Genomic DNA, 21,566 nt, shown 5'->3' with positions numbered 1-21,566 from the left:
TCCATGTCGCATGCTGTCTTTGTGGTCCGTTTGTTCGCGCAGTTAAACAATGTTCGCAAGTTTCTGCCCATGGTTTTTTGCGCACATCTGTTTATTTTCCCGATGCCCTGCGTTCACCTTGGCACACATCAAACCAAGACGTTTCGGAGCGGAGAATAGAACCCGAACACCAGCTCATTTACCTACTTTGTCAGATTGTGAGATATGCCATGAACATATGAAATGATAGCCCACCTGCTTTCAGAAGGGCCTGCTTGACCCTGGTTTACAACATTAGGTTGCTTGAGCTGTCTGAGCATTTTTTCTGCAACAGATACGATCACATAGTGAGGATAACTTGCCCCTTTGGACCTGACAATGAAAACTACTTTGCAGCCGATGCACACATGACTTGTTAAGTGCGTTGGTTAGACATGATTGTTCAGTAAAGTGGAATGTTGGGCTAGTTGGTGAGTGATCATCATACCTTGCTGGTGAAGCAGCGCACTGACATGGACACAGTGAAGACAAACAGGAAAAGACGACACTCGCTGCACTCGCAACTATTTTATTTCAGAACACATACTTCATATTTATATACCTACGCACCCTCAGGCGTCAAAGAAAATCAAGGCAAGATACAATACAATCGTACAATCGTCCGCAAAAAAGCGGCACCGCACGGAAAATTTGCAAGCCAGGTCATTTAGGTAGATAAGAAAAAGAAGTGGCCCTAAAACCGAGCCCTGTGGAACACCCGAAAGTACAGAGGCGAGCGATGAATTCGAAGCACCTATGCTGACAAATTGTTTTCGATGCGTCAAGTACGAATCAAGCCAACGCAAAATTTGTTCGTTGCGTATGATGCTGCTTTGCTGTATCATCATTTTTTTGTGTGAAATCGATCGAAGGCTTTCTCGAAATCTAAAAAAAGAATGTCTACCTGCCGACCTTGATCCAAGATTGCCAGTATTTCGTTGGTCATATGAAGTAACTGCGTAGTGGTAGAAAAGCCACGCCTGAATCCGTGCTGACTCTCACTAAAGAAGTCATTATTTTCTAAAAAGGAACTTAAATGCTTAGAAATAAAGTGTTCCATAACTTTAGAAGCGGTGCAGAGTAGGGAGATAGGTCTGTAATTTTCTACATTAAGCTTGTCTCCCTTTTTGTGGACTGGGACTACTTTGGCGACTTTCCAGTCGTTAGGCAGATCCCCTTTGTTTAAACTTACGTTAAATATTATGAACAGGTATTTCGCGGACCATTCGGCGTACCAATTAAGAAAAGCGTTAGGTGTGTCGTCAGGACCTGCAGATTTTTTTGGATCTAAGTTTAGCAGTGACGAAAATATGCCTTCCTCAGATATGACAAGATCTGGAAGCTTGAGACCAATGCCATGAGTATCATCTTTCTGGGTGGGTTCAAGTAAAAATACTGATGAAAAAAAACGTGTTAAAAGCTTCCGCAATGCGCTGAGTGTCGGTAACTTCGACATCATTCAGTTTTATCTTGTATACAAGACTGTTCCGCTTCGATATATGCAGAAGTTATTCTGTATCGTCTTCCTTGTGCGATGCAGATGACGGCCCTGTCTCTTGTTGTTTTGATCCTTGACAGCAGCTATATATTTCTATGTCAAGAAATAGAACACTCAGTTGTTAGTGCGCCTATGTGGTTGTCTCGTGTCTCCTTCCTTCGTCTGTTGTTTTATTTGGCGCGTTCTTTGTAATCATGTATAACCAACTCGACAACCAGCACGTGCTCAGTGAATCCATAGAGGAATGTGTAGTTTTCGGCAATAACACCAGCCACCCACCATGGAGCCCTACAAGGGGACACTACAGGAACTGTAAAAACAGGTCCTGCAAACGCCAGCTGTACATTATCACTATAACCTAATATGAAATAACCTAGGTTGGTTATTCACACAAGGTTAACCCTTGCTGCCTGGAAAAATTGGAAATAAAGGGAAGCCAGGAGAAGACAGGAAAGGTGGAAAGCGAGAGAAAGACGAAGGTTGGGGTGAGAGAGAGACAGGAAAAGTCAACTACCAATTTCCCCCGGGTGGGTCAGTTCAAGGGTGCCGTCTATGTGAAGCAGAAGCCAAAGAGGTGTGTTGCCTTTGCCGGGGGGCCTTAAAGATCCAAACACCTGGCATCAGCTCAACCCCCAGGTTACCCCTTTACCCAGACACGGCAATACGCTGGAGGGTCCGACCCTCATGTGCTAAGGTACGTGGTGTCGCAAGACACCCCTGATGGGTTTTGTTTTGTATTCAGTGTTCTCCAGCTGACCTTGAGGCTGAAGTTGCCATGGGGGTGCCAATAGTCATGCATTGCCCCCCTTGACGTTACCCACGAGCTAACAGAGAATGACACGATCCAGTTTTTTATCTGCGCTTAGCTTGTTCCGATATTCATACATGTTGGTCCTATTAACCTCATGCCAACAAACCACTTCTTTCATTTCATTCTGCTCATTCTAAGTTGGTCAAGAGACGCAATGCTAATCTTTGCCTAAATAATGCTTTGAAAAAATTGTGCCACCGTGCCGTTTTCTCTAGTTTTGCTTCTCAGTGCGAATGGCTTTCGCAGGCTGGTTTTCCTGTGTCCTTACAAGTGTCAGTAGCAGAGCGGATATTTAGAGTTCAGAAAAAAGAACCAGCACGAAGATAATCCTACAACTACATGGGGTAGGACAAGCATTATTCCTTATATCCTCACAGACTCACAAAATCTCAAGAAAATCGCCAAGCGAGCAAATATGCATGTGGTGTTTTTTGCCCGTAACAAGCTTATGATGATTTACAAGCTCACTAATCCGAATAAGGAGCCTCCTCCTAGCTGTGGTAAGAATCATAAAAAGAAGTTCGTTAATTGCACACATTGTGTTGTTTATTGTTTTCCACTCAAGTGCAGAAAACGTTACGTCAGTCAAACTGGTCGATGTCTGAATGATAGGCTACATGAACATAGTTACAATGCTAAGAATTGCATTACAGCTGGGGGGTTTTTTGCACAGCGCTGCAAAACATGGTTGCGAACCCTTTTTAGAAGAATGCGTCATTCTAGGTCATAGTCATAATCCGCTTACAAAAGAAATCACTGAAGCAAAAGCTATCATAGGTCTTGGTCATGCATGTGTAAGCTTGCATTCACTATCGTTATCAAGCAATGAATTGGCGTATCTCGGACTGCCACCATAGGCTGTCTGAATATGTTTTTTGATCACATGGTAAGTTTTGGTTTAGTTGCTTGGTTTTGTGTTGTCTTTTCATGTCACATGGTTCGCTGAGTGTATAAGTATAGTCTCCTGAGTCACGAAATAAACCATCAGTTGGAAGTTAGCGCTCACCCTGTTCCCTGTTCTTTTTCATTACCCCTTACACCTTCCTTTTTGCTCGGTCTGAGCTGCGCTACAAACCTAAAAAAGCGTTGCAGTTAAAGAAAAAATTGTCGCCACTGTTTGGAAAAAAAAAAAAATTATGGAGTTTACGTGCCAAAACCATTTTCTGATTATGAGGCACGCCGTAGTGGAGGGCTCCGAAAATTTCAACCACCTGGGGTTCTTTAACGTGCACCTAAATCTAAGTACACGGGTGTTTTCGCATTTCGCCTCCATCGAAATGCGGCCGCCGTGGCCAGGATTCGATCCTGCGACCTCGTACTCAGCAGCCCAACGCCAGCCGCTGTTTGGAAGACGAAGTAACGAGCGTTAGGTGATCGCAGTGGACGCGACATTCCGATCCTTCTTCCTTATGTATTCCTCATGCTGTTTCTTGAGACGAGCAGCACATTCTTCTTCAGTTTCTTCCGCAATGCTAGCTCGCTTGCATTCTCGGTCGCTCTGCTGTCTCATCTTTCATTCCTCTTCGGTTTCAGCCACCCGGCAATGTTGGAAGTATCCAAAGATGACTGAACTCTTGGACTTATTTCCCAGATCTTCTTTGGCCGCAGCGCAAGACGTCGATGGTTTTGAATCATCCATGTCCTTCTTCAAACACACTCTGGTAGTGAACGTATCAGCGAAAAGAGCGCCTCTGAGCGGAGCTCCTGAGGGAGACAGCTCTTTACATATGCCTGCACACACGCCGCATAGCGGAGCAATTAGGGTGCTTCATGCACGCGCCACTGCTTAGGTTGAGGACAGCCTTTGAACCACTCCACGCCGCCTCGATCTGTTTGGGAGCACTCCCTCCGCCATTGCGTTGCCTGCCCTGCTCTCGCCGCGCTCCTGTACGGGCGTATGCGAAGTGCTGCTGCATTCGCGCGGCTTTCTTCGACATGGAATGTCTGGATGTTGCGTTTCCCAGTGTTCCAACCATTCCGCGAATGGTTGGAGGAAGTTTCACTTTCTAAGAGACCCAAAACGGAGTCTTCTGTGGCTGGTGCGAGTCAAGCGTGACAAGTGGCGACCGACCAAATCCTCGTGTGTCTGCAGCGTAAGTGCCGCATGTCGGTTCAATGCTACCTTAATTGTGATTTATCGATTTTGCATATCGGCAGATAGGTGCCGTTCAGTAGTAGCATTGGTCACAAGTGCTATCTGTACTGTTGGCCTTGTTCAGCGTAAAAAAAAAAGAACTGCATGAAAGAATAATAATGTACTCAAGTTGCACTATCGTGCAACACAGGCGATTGCTTGCTGCATGTTTGTTTGCATCCGAAGTTGTAGAGTACAGTCGAACCTCGATATATCGAACAGCGCGGTGATTGCAAAATAGTTCGATATAGCCAGAATTCGATATATAAAATCACGTAGAAAACGCGTCAAAAACTAGCACAAGTCAATCAATGAACCAATCGTGGCGCAATAAATACTCACATGAAGCTTCAAACAAAGTACTTATTTCGTTCACTGAAAGTACTGAAGCAGCGTAGCCTGCTTCATATTGGCAACCGCGTGCTTGACCACGGCGTCCTCAACATAGTCCAAACGGTCCACTAGACAGACCAGTGCCTTCTATTGCGCCGCAGTAGCGGCATACAACGGCCAAAGCAGCTACAGCCTCAGTTGCAGTCGGGAGCGGGGCAACATCAGCGCTTGCTGGATCAGCCTCGGCAGCGTCTTCGTTTGGCCGCTCAGCAGACACTTCTGCCGCGATCTCCACGTCTGTTAACTCTGCCACTGTTCCAGTGCTGTCGTCACTGCCAACGAAGTCCTCGCTGCACATGCTGTGTGGCTCAGCACCGACAAAGCGCTCCAACTGGCTCCAGGTTTCTTCGAGCTGGCATTCTTCCGGGCCCTTACGTCGATAAACCATTTGTACAGCGCCTTCTCGACGTCTTCAAAGGCAGCTTTGCGCACCCGCCGTGCGCCTGAGTGCTGGTTCTGTTCCGCCTTGGCCTTTATGTCATTCTTGTTTTTCAGCAGAGTGCTCAAAGTACTCCTTGGGATGTTGAAAGCCTCGGCAACGCTCGACTTCTTTTCTCCATTTTCAACGCGCTGTATCACTTCCAATTTCGCAGCAAATGTCAGGGACGTCTACTTCTTCGCGTTTGCAGCCATCACATCAACCACGACAGGCCTAAGCCACACACACACACACACACACACACTAACAACGACTGGCGTAGCACAAGCGGCAGCACCGAGATGCACGTGTCATTGACGTTGTCAAACTAGCCAACCTGGCCAAGCCAAGCCACCGCGTGAGTACGCCACGACGTTCAAATGGCGCCATTGGCACAACCAATGTGGGCAGCTCTCGTACGCTGCAGTCTGGAACGCCCATCCAGCGCCGGTATCTTCGAAAGTGTTGCAGGAAAGCTCGCCTTCTGTCAACAGAGCGGACTTGGTCTGGGGCGGCGGAGTTCGATATATCCATTTTACATCCGGCCCCGTTCGAAATAAAAAATTAAAAATGCATGCGATTTTCCACGTGATATAGAAAGTGTTCGATATACGCAATAATTCGATATATCCGTGTTCAATATATCGAGGTTTGACTGTACAATGTTTCTGCTCAGTAATGCGTGCTAGGAGTACTTCTGCTGCTTTTTTAAATTAAAAGTTCAGTGTCTTTACAAAGCGATAGCCGGCGAACTCGGTTGGCGCCCAAACATTGCACGAGGTGAAAGAGCATGAGGACAGTCATGATTAGATATGCTGCAGCAGTTACTGTCCAGCTGTGTTGTACGAGGACCAACGTTAATTCTCTGTCATTTTCTCGCGCTGCTTTTGACGTATGAGGTGTTTAGTAGCTTTCGTTGCCTGTTATCCCAAAGCGGCCTCCTATTTAATGAATTGCATATTTCAATGAATGACAAACAGATTACTATATTGTTAAGAGCCGATTGAGATTCTCATTCGAGAAATTCACCTCATATTTTCCCTATTATGTTTTTATGACATATTCTGTCTTAGTGTTCCTATTTTTGTGACGGAATCGCAGCGCTAATTCCAGTCTAATTCATCTGCAGGCTCACTTCGAAGACAACAGCTTCGAACAAAACTGCGCGGATGGGTGGAAAAAGCTCAAGCCGAATGCTGTGCCAACAGCGTTCCTATTCAAACGTAAGATGCCTCGTTACCCTGGCATTTTTTGCAGTATTGCTTATTGCTTCATTATGCGCATTTGAAAAAGTGATGTCAGGGAACGATTCATGTACACATAGAATAATATTTCTGGCACGCTTTCTGTTGTCTTGAGTGACCACTATTTTAGTGTAAATATGTGCATTATCTTTTTATTTAACTGCTTGCAGAACTTCCTAAAGAGTGAAGGCCACCAAAGGAGCGAAGTGCGCATGGGTCTGCATTGTTTAGTAACGACGCAGCCCCACAAGATTCATCACCAGAAAGGGAGGACACCGTTCCCTTAACTAGGCAAGAACTTACACTTGTTGATACTTTCTCAGACAAGGTATCCGCTGAGAGACGGCGGTGTACAGAAGTAAGCAGTGCTAATAGGCAACTTTCTTCAACCTCCGAGGATGTACGCCTTGAGGAAACTACATCAGTTGGTGCGACTGATTCATTCGATTTTGAGCCAGCAGAGCTCAGAAAGAAGATTGCAGACCTTACAGCAGCCTACAATAATCTGAAAACACATCATGACAAATCTCGAAACAATGTAAGAAACCTACAGGCACAGGTTCGTAAGCTTCAGAAAAAGGCAACCAACTTATCACGAAACATGAAATTTTAAATGAGGACAAAATTTGTGCCCTTACCCGGAGCAACAATCAAGGCTGTTCATGGTCAACGCGAACAGTTAAGCAAAGCCTACAAATTAAATTTGCTTGTGGAACGACCGGGTATGAAACAATCAGAAAGATGGGCTACCCTCTCCCATCAAGCAGAACGTTAGTGCGAAGAATTCAAGGCCTGAAGTTTCTCGGAGGTATCCTGCATGAAGTAATCGACGTAATTAGGTGCAAAGCAGAGGGAATGGAGGATGTAGAGAAGGACTGCGTTCTCTTTCTAGATGAGCTAGAGATAGCACCCGGATTTGAACTGGACCACGGTGAAGACTTGCTTCTGGGATGAACAACGCTGCCCTCAAAGCCGGAGGAGCCAGCCAATCATGGTTTGGAGTTTATGTTGGGTGGAATCAACCAAAGGTGGAAGCAAGTGAAAGCCTACGAATTCACTGGTAGGTCATGAGAGTGGCTTGTTGGGCTAGTTGGTACATGGTTATACTAGGAGAATGCCAGTAAACTAGAAGGTAGAAAAAATCGAGAAGCAGACAAAGACAAAGAGACAGGAAGGTGGCTGGACTAACAACTTAACTTCATTCATGAAAACGACATCCCCCAAGTCTGTACTGAACATGCGCAAGGCACAACAAAAAAAAACCTGTCAACACCTTATCTATACATGTGTACACTTATCGAAAAATAAGAGCTCTTTCTTGGTAAGAAACACAGATGGCATGCTTACACACTTTTCGGGGCCAAGTTTATAGATGCGATAGGCTTCAATCAGCTCTCTTTCCTGCTGAGTCTTAGCCTTCACCAAGATCAAAACGTCACTGAAGATAGGATTACAACCACACTCCTTACAATGCAGCGGAAGATTACCTCCTGTGCCTGTGGGTATTAGATTCGCATGCTCACGCATGCCATCATTCCCACAGTGACCTGCTTGTCCTATGTAATCTCTACCACATTTCAAAGGAATACTGTACACTACACGTGTCGCACGTGTAGCGCTTCACGACATGCTTGGTATTGCACGTACTCTTTCGCGAACTGTGCTGCGAGACCCTCATGCAAAGTTTTGCAAGCTTACAAGGCGCAGTACAAACCAAACTGATGTCGTTTCTTGCCGCAACCTTTTTCAATCTATGTGAAATGCCATGTACAAATGGCATAACTACCAAGTTCTTTTTTATTTTGTCTTGCACTTCGCGATCCTTCCTGTTTTCCTTTTTCAAACGCTTGTACACAGATTCAGCCACTGCAAGGATCGAAGTCTTTGGATAGCCTGCCGCTAACAGTCTCCTTTCTTGCTGGGCGGCCCTGTCTTGCATTAGATGCGTACAACTCTTTTCCACTGCATTTAACAAGCACAAAGAGGCTATGCCATGCTTCACCAGTTTCAAGTGAGCAGATTGGTACGGTAGCAACATATTTTTATTTCTTGGATTTATAGCCCAGCAAGTGGGTGCAAGCAGAGTGGGTGCGGCAGACCGAGCCTCGTAATGTGGCCTCACAAGCCGTTCTTCTGCTTTGTGCAGGTTTTATTGACCCAACTTCCAACCTTCCAGCGGGAGCGGATTCAACGCAGCATGTGGCCAATGGATTCAGCGACGCATCGTGCACCGTATCAGCTGTGCTCTTGGCTGCACAATATCGACATCACAGCTACGCCTCCCTCCCATGTGACTTCTTCGGATGCCTTCATAAGGGACATGCTGCATCGCTATGACTTTAGTGGGTGCGGCGGACCGAGCCTCGCAATGTGGCCTCACAAGCCGTTCTTCTGCTTTGTGCAGGTTAGTGTTCACTATAGCACAATCAAAAGTGGCTACCGTGGCCTCCTGGTCCTGCCATGCCCGCGCCAGTGCGTTGAGATTGCATGCAAAGTTCTTTGTGCATGTGAACTTTTATTGTGTGGGGACATTGAGGTGAACCCAGGTCCTAACACGGAAGCTTTATTGACCCAACTATTAGACGTGCAGAACAAGCTAGTCACAGAGATAGCCACCCTGAGGAATCAGCAGAGTGACATAGGAAAAATGATTTCTGACCTTAATGAGCGTTTCAGCAATTTGGAAAGGCACATTTCGCGAGTTGACAGCCTAGAACAGACAGTAAAGGTGCTTCAAGCTAAAGTAGTAGACCTTGAAGACAGGAGCAGACGCTCGAACCTCGTTATCTTCGGCATGCAGGAAGACAGAGGTGAAAATGAGACAGCTCTTCACACAAAAGTGATTGAAGATCTTTTTGGTAAGAGACTCAATGTAACATGTTGCTCTGTGGCAAGAATACATCGCATTGGAAAGGCGGGAAAGAAAAGACCAGTGATTGTATTCTTTCAAAATTACAATGAAAAACAGGAAGTCCTAAAAAACGCGCAAAAGCTCAAGGGAACAAAAATTTCCATTCAGAATGATTATTCGGCGGACACACTAAGGAAATGCAAGCTGTTATGGCAAAGCGCCAAAATAGAAAAGCAGCAGGCCAAGAAAGTGACTCTTCTGCATGATAAACTGCGCATAGACAATGACCTATACGCATGGGACGATGATGCCAATTCTAGGATAGGATTGCTTAGCCGTCAAAGAACCTCCAGCAAAAATTGACAGGAAACTTCATGTACTGAAGAGCTGCGTCTGTTAAATATAAGCGCGCAGTGTTGTGAATAAAAGTGATCAGCTTGAAGCCATCATTCTGGTATACAGCCCTCATGTCGTCGTGATCACGGAAACTTGGCTCCGTGATGACATTCATGACAACAGCATCTTTCCATTTCCTACCAAATTTTTAGGCAGGACACGAATACAAGAAGGGGTGGCAGCGCCGCCTTGGTTAAACATAACATTCCAGCAACTCTTCTAAGACAAATCGACAATCGTGAAAGTATTTCATTAAAGTTGTCATGCTGGGGCTTTTCTTTATCACTATTCGCAGTGTACCGTCCTCCCGATGCACCCCCACAGTTTTTACATGATCTATACGAACACATGTCAAATTTCCCACAGGAGAAAATAATTATTGGTGGCAATTTCAACCTTCCTGGTGTTGACTGGAACAATCCTTTTGCTTCTCATGAACATAGCGTGCATATTCAGAGTGTACTAGACTTAATGTTGTGTATGAACCTGCAGCAAGTGGTTAAGCAACCTACTCGTATTCAAGGCAGTTTGTCCTCAATATTGGATCTTGTTTTTGTAAGCCGATGTATGGAAACGTTTTCTGTGTCAGTGGAGCCAGGTCTTTCAGATCACTACATGGTGAAGTTCTCATGCCCTCTAAAAGCACGAAATAGTTCTACAAAAACAGTGACTATTAAAAACTTTTTTCGTGCTGAAGATGAAAGTATTTTAGACTACCTTGATCTTAACCTCAGCAGTTTTGGTGGGTCTGATGTTTCAGAGCTATGGGATAAATTGAAACAGTTATGTTTCTACTGCATAGATAAGTTTGTGCCAAATAAAACGAAAAGGTGAAGAAAAAGAACCCATGGATAACGCACGACATCTTGCACAAGAAAAGAAAACTAAAGCGGTTAAGACGGCGCGGTGCCTTCCACAGCGTTATCCGAATGAATCAGACACTATTCAACCAAGCTGTAAGCCGTGCAAAGCAGAACTATTTCCAACATACACTGTCAAACTTTTTTGAGACTGCCCCTGAAAAATTCTGGTCTCACTTGTGCCGGAAAAAAGAGGGCTTTACTCAAATAATGCATAACGACACCCTTGTTAAAGATAAACAAAGAATCGCTTGATATTTTAACGTTTACTTTCACAGCATTTTCCCAAAGGCTTGCAATGGCGCATGCGTCAATACCACGTCATGCCATCTTGACTCCGACATCGTATCATTATCAGGCGTGGTGTCTATGCTCCTCAACTTCACCAGACCCTGATATTATCCAAAATGCATTTCTGCGTCGATATGCCAAGATGGTTGCCAGCTATCTTGTAATCATCTTCCGTGCTTCCCTACGTTCATCTAGCATTTCCGGAGATTGGAAAACAGCGCGAATCGTGCCAGTATTCAAAACAGGGGATAAGTCATTGGTCTCAAATTATCGTCTCATATCTCTCACTTCTTCTTGTTGCAAAATTCTTGAGCATATCATAGCCAACTATACCACTGATTTTCTAAACAATAGGAATATATTGTTACGTAGGAAGACGCAGACGAAAAGCTATGAACAAGTATATTTGCAAGAAAATACGCTGCGCTTGGCCAAGACGCAATAGCCCGCGCTAGCTTCTAATCGTCGTCTTTGTCTTCTTACTGCTCGGCTCTTCGTCATTGGAAATACTATCACATAGCACTACCCCCGGCGGCAAAAGCGCTGTCCCGGAGCGACTAAAGGCTGGAGTCTGAAGCAGTGTAGTAGGTCTTGAGCCTACTGACGTGCACGACATCACTAGATGCCAGAGTAGATGACGAGGTTGAGCTCACAGGAGCAATTTCGTACGTCACAGGCGTCACCTGGCGCAGCACGCGGTAGGTATCAGGTTTTATCAGGTGGAGCTTATTATCCGTTTCCATGTCCGTGTCCCACATGCGTTGCCAGTGGTCTCGCAATCTCCTTCGCAAGAAAGGCCTCAGATCTGTGACAGGCACCGCAGCGGTAGGGCTAACAGCTTGCGATGCAATTGACGTGGCCATCTCGTCTGCCAGAACATTACCCTCAATGCCCCTATGGCCAGGCACCCAGCACATAATGATATGCTGGTTAGATCTGTACGCTTCACACAAGATGGAATATAGTTAATTAAGTACTGGATTTTTGTGTGTATAGAGTGACATCAGGGCCTTCACGACACTTAGGGAGTCTGTATATATCGCTGACTTTTTAAGTGTTGATTTTCTTATATGCTTCACAGCAGATAGTAATGCGTAGGCCTCGGCCGTAAATATACTTGTTTCCGGATGTAGTATATCGGATTCTGAGAAGGATGGGCCGGCGGCAGCATACGACACCCCGGCATTAGACTTCGAAGCGTCTGTGTAGAACTCTGCGCAGGAGTGCTTGTGCTGGAGTTCTAGGAAATGAGTTCGTATTTCGATCTGTGGTGCGTGTTTTGTTACTTCTAGAAAGGATATGTCACATTTTATGACCTGCCACTCCCAAGGCGGTAACAACTTGGTTGGATGCATTAGGCGAAGCTTGAGGAGTGGGACATGTATCTCGTCACTAAGCTCCCTCACTCGAAGCGAGAAAGGCTTTCTTACAGAGGGGCGATTATGGAAAAGTGTAGTCCAGGTCATAATGTTAACAGTGTTAAAACATGGATGTTGATGATTGGAGTGTATTTTTAGGAAATATGTAAGGCTGATGTAAGTTCTGTGTAGATGGAGGGACCATTCATTTGATTCCGCATATAAACTTTCAATCGGGCTTGTTCTGAAAGCGCCAGTGGCTAACCGGATACCTAGATGGTGAACAGGATCTAGCATCTTTAGCACGCTCGGGGCGGTAGAGTTATATACTACAGCACCATAATAAAATCGAGACCGAATTAGGCTCTTGTATAGGTTCATTAAACACTTCCTGTCAATACCCCATGTAGTCTGGGATAGAAGTTTCATTAAGTTCATTGTTTTTAGACATTTTTTTTCAGATATTTAATGTGTGGAATGAAAATGAATCTGCAGTCAAGTATAATACCCAGGAATTTGTGCTCTTTGTTGACAGGTATTTGGTGTCCACACAGTTCTAAGGAAGGATCCGGAAACAGGCCTCTCTTTCTTGTAAAAAGAACACAAGAGCTTTTGTGGGGGTTGATTTTAAATCCGTTTTTGTCTGCCCACTTGGAAATCTTGTTCAAGCCTTGCTGCACCTGTCTCTCGCATACTGAGAGGTTACAGGATTTGAAACCGATTTGAATGTCGTCAACGTAGACCGAATAAAGAATGGCAGGTTTTAGCGAAGCACGAAGCGTGTTCATCTTCACGATGAAGAGCGTACACCAAGATCATGCTACTAGACTCGCATCACTAGATAACATTCTAGCGTTACCTAAATTACTGATTATTTGGAGAAACCACTAGCTATTGCTGCTCATTCTAAGAATGTTCATGACCTATGGTGTCATCTTAAAACAAGTAGTGTTATTCTGTATTGAAAACATTGTATTTATGAGAACGGTTACCAAAAATCACAAAAATCCATGGCTTAGTCGTGAAATCCGCATTAAACGTAAACTAAAACAAATGAGAAAGACAAAATATGTGTAAGAATACTCTCATGGAACTGAGGAATGAATTAACTAAGGTGCAACAAGCAAAGCATAATTACTTTACATGTTCTCTTCCAGAATTTCTTAGAACTGATCCATCAAAATTTTGGCGTTACCTCAGAAAGACAAATTAGTCTATCCGAAAAAGTTCAATAAATGATCAGCTTATCGAAAACACAGTTGATATAGCTCATGCAGTTTCATGTATTTCACATGTATTTTCAGTTTTTTCCCTTAATGCAACCACAGCATACGCAATGAACTTTTCATGACAGATGTACCAGCGATAACTAGCGAGGTGGTTCTATCTATGCTACATAAGTTGAATGAAAAAAAAAGCACGGGTAAAGATGGCATCGCTACTGCGGTCTTGAAACACTTTGCAGTGCAGATTGCAGAGTACTTGAGAAATCTTTTTTAGCTTTCTTTAACGACAAGTGAGCTTCCTGATGACTGGAAGATAGCGCACATTGTGCCGATATTGAAGAAAGGCGACAAGCTTAAGATAACACATTATAGGCCCGTGTCGATTATATGTACTTGTTCTAAACTTATGGAACACGTCACAGCTGGCTATATAAGGTCTTTCTTGTCTAACAATAAAATAATAAAATTTTGCCTCCTTATCAACATGGATTTACCAATGGAAGATGTACTACGACTTAGCTACTCACCACTACATATACTATAATGACGTTGGACCACTTAGGGCAAACAGATTAAGTCTTTATAGACTTTAGCAAGGCATTACACAAGGTGCCACATGCGAAACTGATACATAAGCTGAAATTAACCGGCCTTCCCTGCTACTTAGTGAAATGGGTTGAAGCCTACTTGCATAGGAGAAAACAATTTGTTGTAGTGGATGATTGTGGTCTGATATGCTTCCTGCTTCTTCTGGTGTGCTTCAGGGCAGTGTCTTGGGCCCTTGCTTTTTTATAGATTATGTGAATGATCTCATTGAATTTTTGTCTGATACAGAGTGTATAAAACGTTTTGCTGATGACTGTACTATATACAAGGAGATATTGTGTGAGAGTGATCATGTTGTTTTACAGGACCAATTGTTGAAGGTTGAGCAGTGGTGTCGAACTTGGGATATGGAAATTAACATGCAAAAACCAGTCTTATTAACACTTACGCGTAAATTACAGCCTAGTTCTTATTCCTATACTCTTTGTTACCAAGAAATAGCACAGGTTACTGGCTATAAGTACTTAGGCGCTACACTTACTTCTAACTTATCCTGCAGCTCTTAACTCGTGACATGTGGTTTCAAAAGCGGACAGCCTTAAGAGATGCTCAATCGGATATTTCAGTCACTGAAAACATGACGCGTCAAAGCCGTGAGCTGTTGCGCTACGCAAAGGCTTGGGCAGGTGAAAATGAGTACCAGTATGCTTGGCACCGGAATGGAAAAGTGTTCATTAGAAGGAAACAATACGATCCTGCGATTGTCATTCGTTGTGCAGCAGATTTAGACCAGTTGTGAGGCCAGTAATGTGCGGTAGTACGCGGCACTCATTCTTCAATGTCTCTTTTTACTGAATTAGTTTCTCTTTCTGACCTCCATAGTTCCATTAAGCTTGATAATCCTCATTGCTGCTCTTGTATTCACGTTAATCTCAGATCTGGCCGAAATAAGCAAGAAGAACTTGACTGTTTTTTCGGCGAACTGGAAACTCGTTTCAATGTTGTTATGTTTTCAGAAACGTGGTTTACTTGTGAAGGTGACGTTTATGTTGTACCGACGTATAAGTGTTTCTATATGAACCGATCCATAAGAAGGGGAGGTGGTGTTGCAATGTTAGTTTCGAATCTTATGGAATCGGAAATGCTGCCTGAATTTTCTTGTATCACGCCCCATTATGAAGTCTTGGCAGTCAAGTCTGGCACAAAGATATTTTGTGTCTGCTACCGTCCACCGGGTAGCAGTTCTGCTGAGCTTTTTTTATTTCTTGATTCATTTCTAGAATTTGTTAACATGAACCAATATCCGTTAATTTTAGGTGGCGATTTTAACATTGACATGCTGGCCAATAACAACACAACAATCGAGTTCAATACTTTACTTAACGTTCACTCCTGTGAAAATGTCATCATGTCACCTACACGGATTACGACAGAATCAGAAACACTTTTAGATCTCTTCATAACAAACTTCAAAACAGATAGCTTGAAATCTGGCACCATCGCTTATGCTCTGAGTGATCACATGCCAATTTTCATATTTGTCAATCTCACTCCGAATTCCCAACGACAACCGGACCAAACGTCATTTTATCGAGTTATAAATGATCAGACGTTATGCGAGTTCAAGGAACGCTTATCTATTCTTAACTGGGAACATGTTTTTGAGGAAACCGACCCTAATGAAGCATACGAAAAATTTTTAGAGATATTTACTGACATTTATAATGCTTCCTTTCGACTGAAGAAATTCTCCCAATCAAAGAAAAGTAGAAAACCATGGTTCGACAAAGATATGTTGCAATTGATAAGAAAACGAGATAAACTTTACAGACTGTTTTTAAAAAGTAGGTGTCCTGAAGCGCTGAAAACGTTCAAAAAATTTAGGAACTTCGTTGCAAAGCAACTTCGCATCGCTAAAAAGCAATATATTTATAACCGATTCAATTCAACTGGTGGACAGTCCGAAAAAGTTTGGAAGGTTTTAAAATCTATCTTTGGTAATTCTTCCAAACCAACGAAAAAATTATTTATGAAGGGATTGAATTAAAAGGTGCTGACCTAGCAGATGCCTTTAATGACTACTTTCTTTCTTTTGCGGACACATCAAACAGCGATGTAAATCTGTCTAATATGAGTGCCCGAAATAGCGAAACAATATTTCTAGTGCCGGTTACAGTATATGAAGTAATTACAGAATTTTTATCACTCAATAATAGTAAAGCTACAGATGCGTCAGGTTTCCAGATACAGCCCATAAAATTTACTATCGACATTCTTGCACCTTGCCTTGCCCATATCTTCAACTTATCTTTAGTTTCCGGCGTTTTCCCGCGTCTTATGCAAAGGGCAAAAGTTATAGTAATATATAAAAAAGGGAACGAAAATGTAGTGGGAAACTATCGCCCGATATCCATCTTACCTGTGTTTTCTAAAGGCCTCGAAAAAGTTGTTCTTAATCGGCTATCTTGTTTTAGTGAAAGATACAACATTATCACTTCAGCTCAACATGGCTTTCGTAAAAACAGATCTACTGAGTTAGCTCTCCTTGCTCAAAAAGAATTCATACTAGAAAATTTTGAATAAAAAAATATGGTACTAGGATTATTTCTAGATTTTTCAAAGGCGTTCGACCTGGTTAATCACTCTGTGCTGCTTAAAAAATTGGATCATTACGGTATTAGAGGCCCATACGCTGATTGCCTCATACTTGCGACATAGGTCTCAGTTTGTTAGTATTGCCGGTGAATGCTCCCAGTTGAAAGCGGTAGCTTCCGGCGTTCCGCAAGAGAGCATTTTGGGTCCGTTTCTTTTTGTTCTTTATGTCAATGATATTGTCCACATCGATAGCACTGCTAAGTACATAATTTACGCAGATGACACCAGCTTGTTTTTTTCGGGTACTTCAACTGCTGATCTCGCAAATCGAGCTAATAAAACCTTAAAAGAAATAAATACTTGGGCGGCTGATAATCACTTAAGAATTAACGTTAGCAAAAGTGCAGCAGTCATGTTTCACCCACGTCACAAACACTTTGAACCTCCTCTAATTGAATTAAACAATACCAGAATAGAATTTGTGCAGTCTGTGAAAACCCTGGGCGTTTACTTTGCAGCAGATATGTCGTGGAATGATCATATTAATTACATAGTTCAGAAACTTTCCAGAACAGTTAGTATCATGCGCCGCAATTGCTTTAATTTTCCTACATCAGTTAACTTGTTACTTTACCACTCTTTGTTCTCTTCCATAGCCAACTACGGATGTATGGTGTGGGCAACAACAACAGCTGGAAACATTAACAAACTCACTGTCTTAAAAAACGTATTATATGCATTGCATGTAAAGTGCCGTTTTTCTTCCACACTGCAGGCCTTTTCCATCAACACAACATTATACAGATGAAGTCCATGTATAACTACAGACTGTGCTATAAATACAAACTCGCCATGATGAAAAATGATGACTCCTTGCTTAGACTTGCTGGGTTAGAGCAGAGCAGAACTGTGTATGATACCCGCACAACAGAACCTTGGAATGTAAAGAAATGCCGCACAAACTATGGCAAACAAATGTTGCAGTATACCTTACCGACACTTCTGAACCATTTGTACTGCTACGAGAATATTGATTTATCTAATATTTCTCTGAAAGAATTGCCCCAAATGTTCGTGTAGTTTTGTACTGTACAAGTACAATGTACTGCGTACTGAACGTGCATGTCTCATTCTCTGTACCGAACGTACGTGTTTTTTTTTGTTTTATTTGTTTTTCTCCTCACGTTTTGTTTGTTGTTGTACTCCGCCGCCGTCAATGCTGCACTGTAAGAGGAAGCCAGGACCTCTCAAGCTGTCTATACAGCTTTTTCCCTGGCTGTCCTCGCAACACCAGTTGCGGAAATAAACCTTCAACCTTCAACCTATCCTGGTCAGGTCATGTTTCGGATATATGTGCATCAGCATTTAAGAAGTTGTGTTTCCTAAGAAAGAAACTAAACACAGCTCTAGCAAAGCTAAAGTTACTCATGTGCAATACTTACATAAGGTCTAAAAAAAATATGCTTCTGAGATTTGGGATACCGAAACTAAGCAGGACATATATAAACTTGACATGTTGCAAAGAAAGGCTATCGGATTCATTTTTGGTAAATATAAAAGGTGTGACTCCCCTACTAAACTTATGCAAGGTTACGGGATTACAGCATTACAGGTGCGTCAAAAATATGCTCGGATAGTGTTCATGCATAACATGTTGAAAGGTAAATTTGACTTCTCCAATAAGGGGGTGAAGTTACCTCAAGCCGTGTCTGTGCGGCTTTTTTCCCTCATCCACCTCCATTTACCACTACTCTGTACATGTGTGTGTGTAAATGGAAATCAATAAATCAAATCAAATCAAATCAAACCTTCATCTGTAAAGCCCTTAGACAACAGAAAGACTCGACACAATCATGACCATGCACTGAAACCAGTATTTGCTAAAACTAATGCATTTAAACACAGTTTCTTTCCACAGACAATTTCTGACTGGGATGCTCTTCCTAAATCCATTTTTGAGGAGGCTGATTTTCAAACGGCACTGGAAAAATTGCTCTAGTTTTCTACTTTGCTTGTTACCTGTGCACGTACGTATTATATGCGTAGTGATGTAACCTTTTTTATTGTTAATGGCGTTATTCATTTGCAATCTCGATTTATACTAATTGTATTAATTTCCCACTCCTGCTTGGGCCTGTCACGACCTGCAGTATTGTGAAATAAATAAATCAAGTAGCTGAAACATACTTAGCAATAGTAAAGTTACGTGTGAACTGTATATGGTGTCACGTGAATGCGTGTCACGAGTTCAAATACTTATTTTGCATAAATATACGGCATATTTGTATACGTGCGAGGAAATAAGAGCAGCATGCAAATAGACAAACAATTGGCAATGACTTCGCTCTTTAGTGAGCTCAACTGATGTCGTACCAACTGTGGAAGGTACCTACGCTAAAGCGCGCGCATTGTGATGCGCCCGTTTTGTCGAACAGCAGTGCAGGTGATCATCGGCTTAAAACAGAAAAAGTGCACCAGCCTTGCGACAGCTACGAAAATGTCCTGCGAGAGATCAAGCAAACTTACCAAAGATCCCGCCACAATCGACGCTATAGCATTCCTCTTTTCGCCGAGCTCCATCCATTCAGGGCGATTGAACTGAATGTTGTCAAAGCACCCAGCCATACTTATTTTTGGCCGTGCGACACCGTATGGGTGCTTGGACGCCTCAGCTAGGGTCTAGCCACCCTCCCTCAGCCGCTAGGCAGGTGTCAGAGTTGCCAGATGCTGCCGAGCAAATAAGCAAATAACCACCCCAAAACAAGCCCGAAAAAAGCGGTGCGACTTTTGCTAAGAAGCCCAAAAGAAGCGGACGATAACAAATTTTCTCATTCTTGCAAATCTTTTAATTATAGTATTTAAAAATCGTACAAATACGAAGGGAAGGAAAACAAATCACTTTAATTATTTTGAACAGCAACAATATCAGCAAGAATGAGCGAAAACACTCATGCACTTTGTAACATTGTCCCCAGTGTAGTCTGCACCCTGTTCATTGCGCGTTTGCCAGTACATGAATGAAGTTACTTGTTGACTCCACCAATCAATGTTTCATTTCACGGTTCAACTACATACAGTAATCGTCGGATGTGTTCAACACATCAGGAAAACCCTCCGCGTCCACTTCGGAACCATACATGTTTTTAGAGTTGAGTAGCTGCAACATTTTTAATGTCGGTTGAAAGTCCCGGCAGCAAAGACCTCGAAACTTTAGGCCATAACGTACGTGCAGGATGCCGCTCAGCATAGGATTCTTCATTATGTTTCGGTGGTGCGACTCCACCAGCTTCATGTGCGAGAGCACGCGCTCGACATCGGCATTGCTAAGAGACATGGCCAACAACGACGGAGCTAACTCTGCTATTTCCTTGAAACAACTTTCGCCGCTTGCATCCTTGAAATCTAGCACTTCTACCCAGAAAGAAGCGCCGTCCTTGTTGTTTACATTTTTCCAAGAAAGGAAGCACAGCCGTCTATACTGAGTATCCAGGAGTCCTACATCACCCTTGAACAGTTTGAGGAGAGGCACATCCTGAAGGGGCAGTTTTACCTGGCTCAGTATGTTCTCGGGCGAGAATGATTTCATGGAATTCCAAAGATGAGTGTTGGGAGGAAGCCTACGGGCATTAAAATAACTATATTTGCAGGAAAAGCGCGAGTAAGCCCAAAAAAACGCGACAAGCGACTGTAAAAATTTACAAGTGACTCGGTGAAAAAAGAAGCCCACATTCGCTTATATTAAGCGGAACTGGCAACCCTGGCAGGTGTGAACACGACCTACTGGAACTGCAGACCTGCACAGATATCCGGCTTCTATGGGAGCAGCTTGCGCCCACTTTCGTTCAACCGACGGCCGTAGGTGGCGCTTTTATAACCTGTTCGTCTGCTACGCGGTGGGCGGCTGTGCGGCGTTGTAATTCGTACGGCAGCTGTTGTGTTGTGACGAACTGCTTGCCTAGTTGATGATTTTTGCTAACGCAGTGACAGTGATGTCACAAGGCTTTGATCGGTCACTTGGCTCCAAAAGTTGACTGCCCGAACCTAAAAAATGTCGGAGCGTGTAGTCCGGCGCTGCTCTCTAAAACAGCGTTCAATAGCCGCTCCTATTGCCTTTTTCAAGCAGATTATTATAAATCACATTGTGTATAGAGTTCGCAAAGTACACAACAGTTTTATTCTACACGTTGCAAAATTCGCTTCTGCGCTCTTTATAAACTTGAAACCACCGTAATGTTCGACGACAGAACGATTACCACTCATTTTAACTCTTAAAAGTTGTCCGTGAATGCGTCGTGAGTTCAAAGAGTCAATTACACACACAGCTTCACTGCGTACGTATGTTAAGCACCACCGTTATGCTGCCGCCGTAGCACGCAGAAAAGTTAGCTTTACAGTTTGAAAAGAGTCCCGTGAGACGATTTAAGGCTTGCAGTGCAGCACGTTTTATAGCACTGGGATCGCTTTATTTTTTGTAAGCTTTCTACTGAGCTAGGCAACCAACGACAATAAAAACAAGGTATGCTCACCTTTCCTTGAAACAGAATCGATCAATCTATTGCACATATCGGGCGGAGGACTTATACTCGTGAATGCTTTTACAATATACTTATACCAGGTCATCTGCCTTTCATTACGGCACACAGCAGTAAATTCTCATGTCATCTACGACACTAGGCTATCTGTAAACAACTAAAAAAACTAGATTAACCTATGAATCTTTTTAAGACAATTTTTCCAGTCTCTTATGGAGGCTAGGAAAGGGAAATTTATTCCGTCGATCTAGCATTGCAGCTGCCACCTATGCGCGTTCTTTACATTTCTTGCACCGCTCCTCCACTTGTAGTTTCACAATTCAAACGCAAAGCATTCGCAAATATGTTTTCTTTTGTATATTTGTGAATTTATACATTTATTTATTTTTTTTTTT

General features: G+C 43.2%; 1 protein-coding gene across 6 annotated transcripts in view; it reads right to left on the bottom strand.

The window, feature by feature from the left end:
- LOC135896277 (transmembrane protein 50A) overlaps nt 1-21,270 on the bottom strand; it is a 251,652-nt gene extending 230,382 nt beyond the window's left edge. For 4 of the 6 annotated variants that reach the window (XM_065424635.1, XM_065424639.1, XM_065424634.1 and 1 more), the window contains exon 1: nt 19,166-19,347. In XM_065424635.1, the coding sequence (XP_065280707.1) occupies nt 19,166-19,264 (99 nt within the window). In that variant the 5' untranslated portion in view covers nt 19,265-19,347. Of the gene's footprint in view, nt 1-234; nt 305-19,165; nt 19,348-21,165 lie in introns of those variants that run through there. The other 2 variants (XM_065424638.1, XM_065424637.1) reach the window with 2 other exon arrangements.
- Between the last annotated feature and the right edge of the window lie 296 nt (nt 21,271-21,566).

This window comes from Dermacentor albipictus, chromosome 4 (assembly GCF_038994185.2).
Source record: "Dermacentor albipictus isolate Rhodes 1998 colony chromosome 4, USDA_Dalb.pri_finalv2, whole genome shotgun sequence".
In the NCBI taxonomy this organism is placed as follows: Eukaryota; Metazoa; Arthropoda; class Arachnida; order Ixodida; family Ixodidae; genus Dermacentor; species Dermacentor albipictus.
This window is presented reverse-complemented; position numbering and strand designations above follow the sequence as displayed.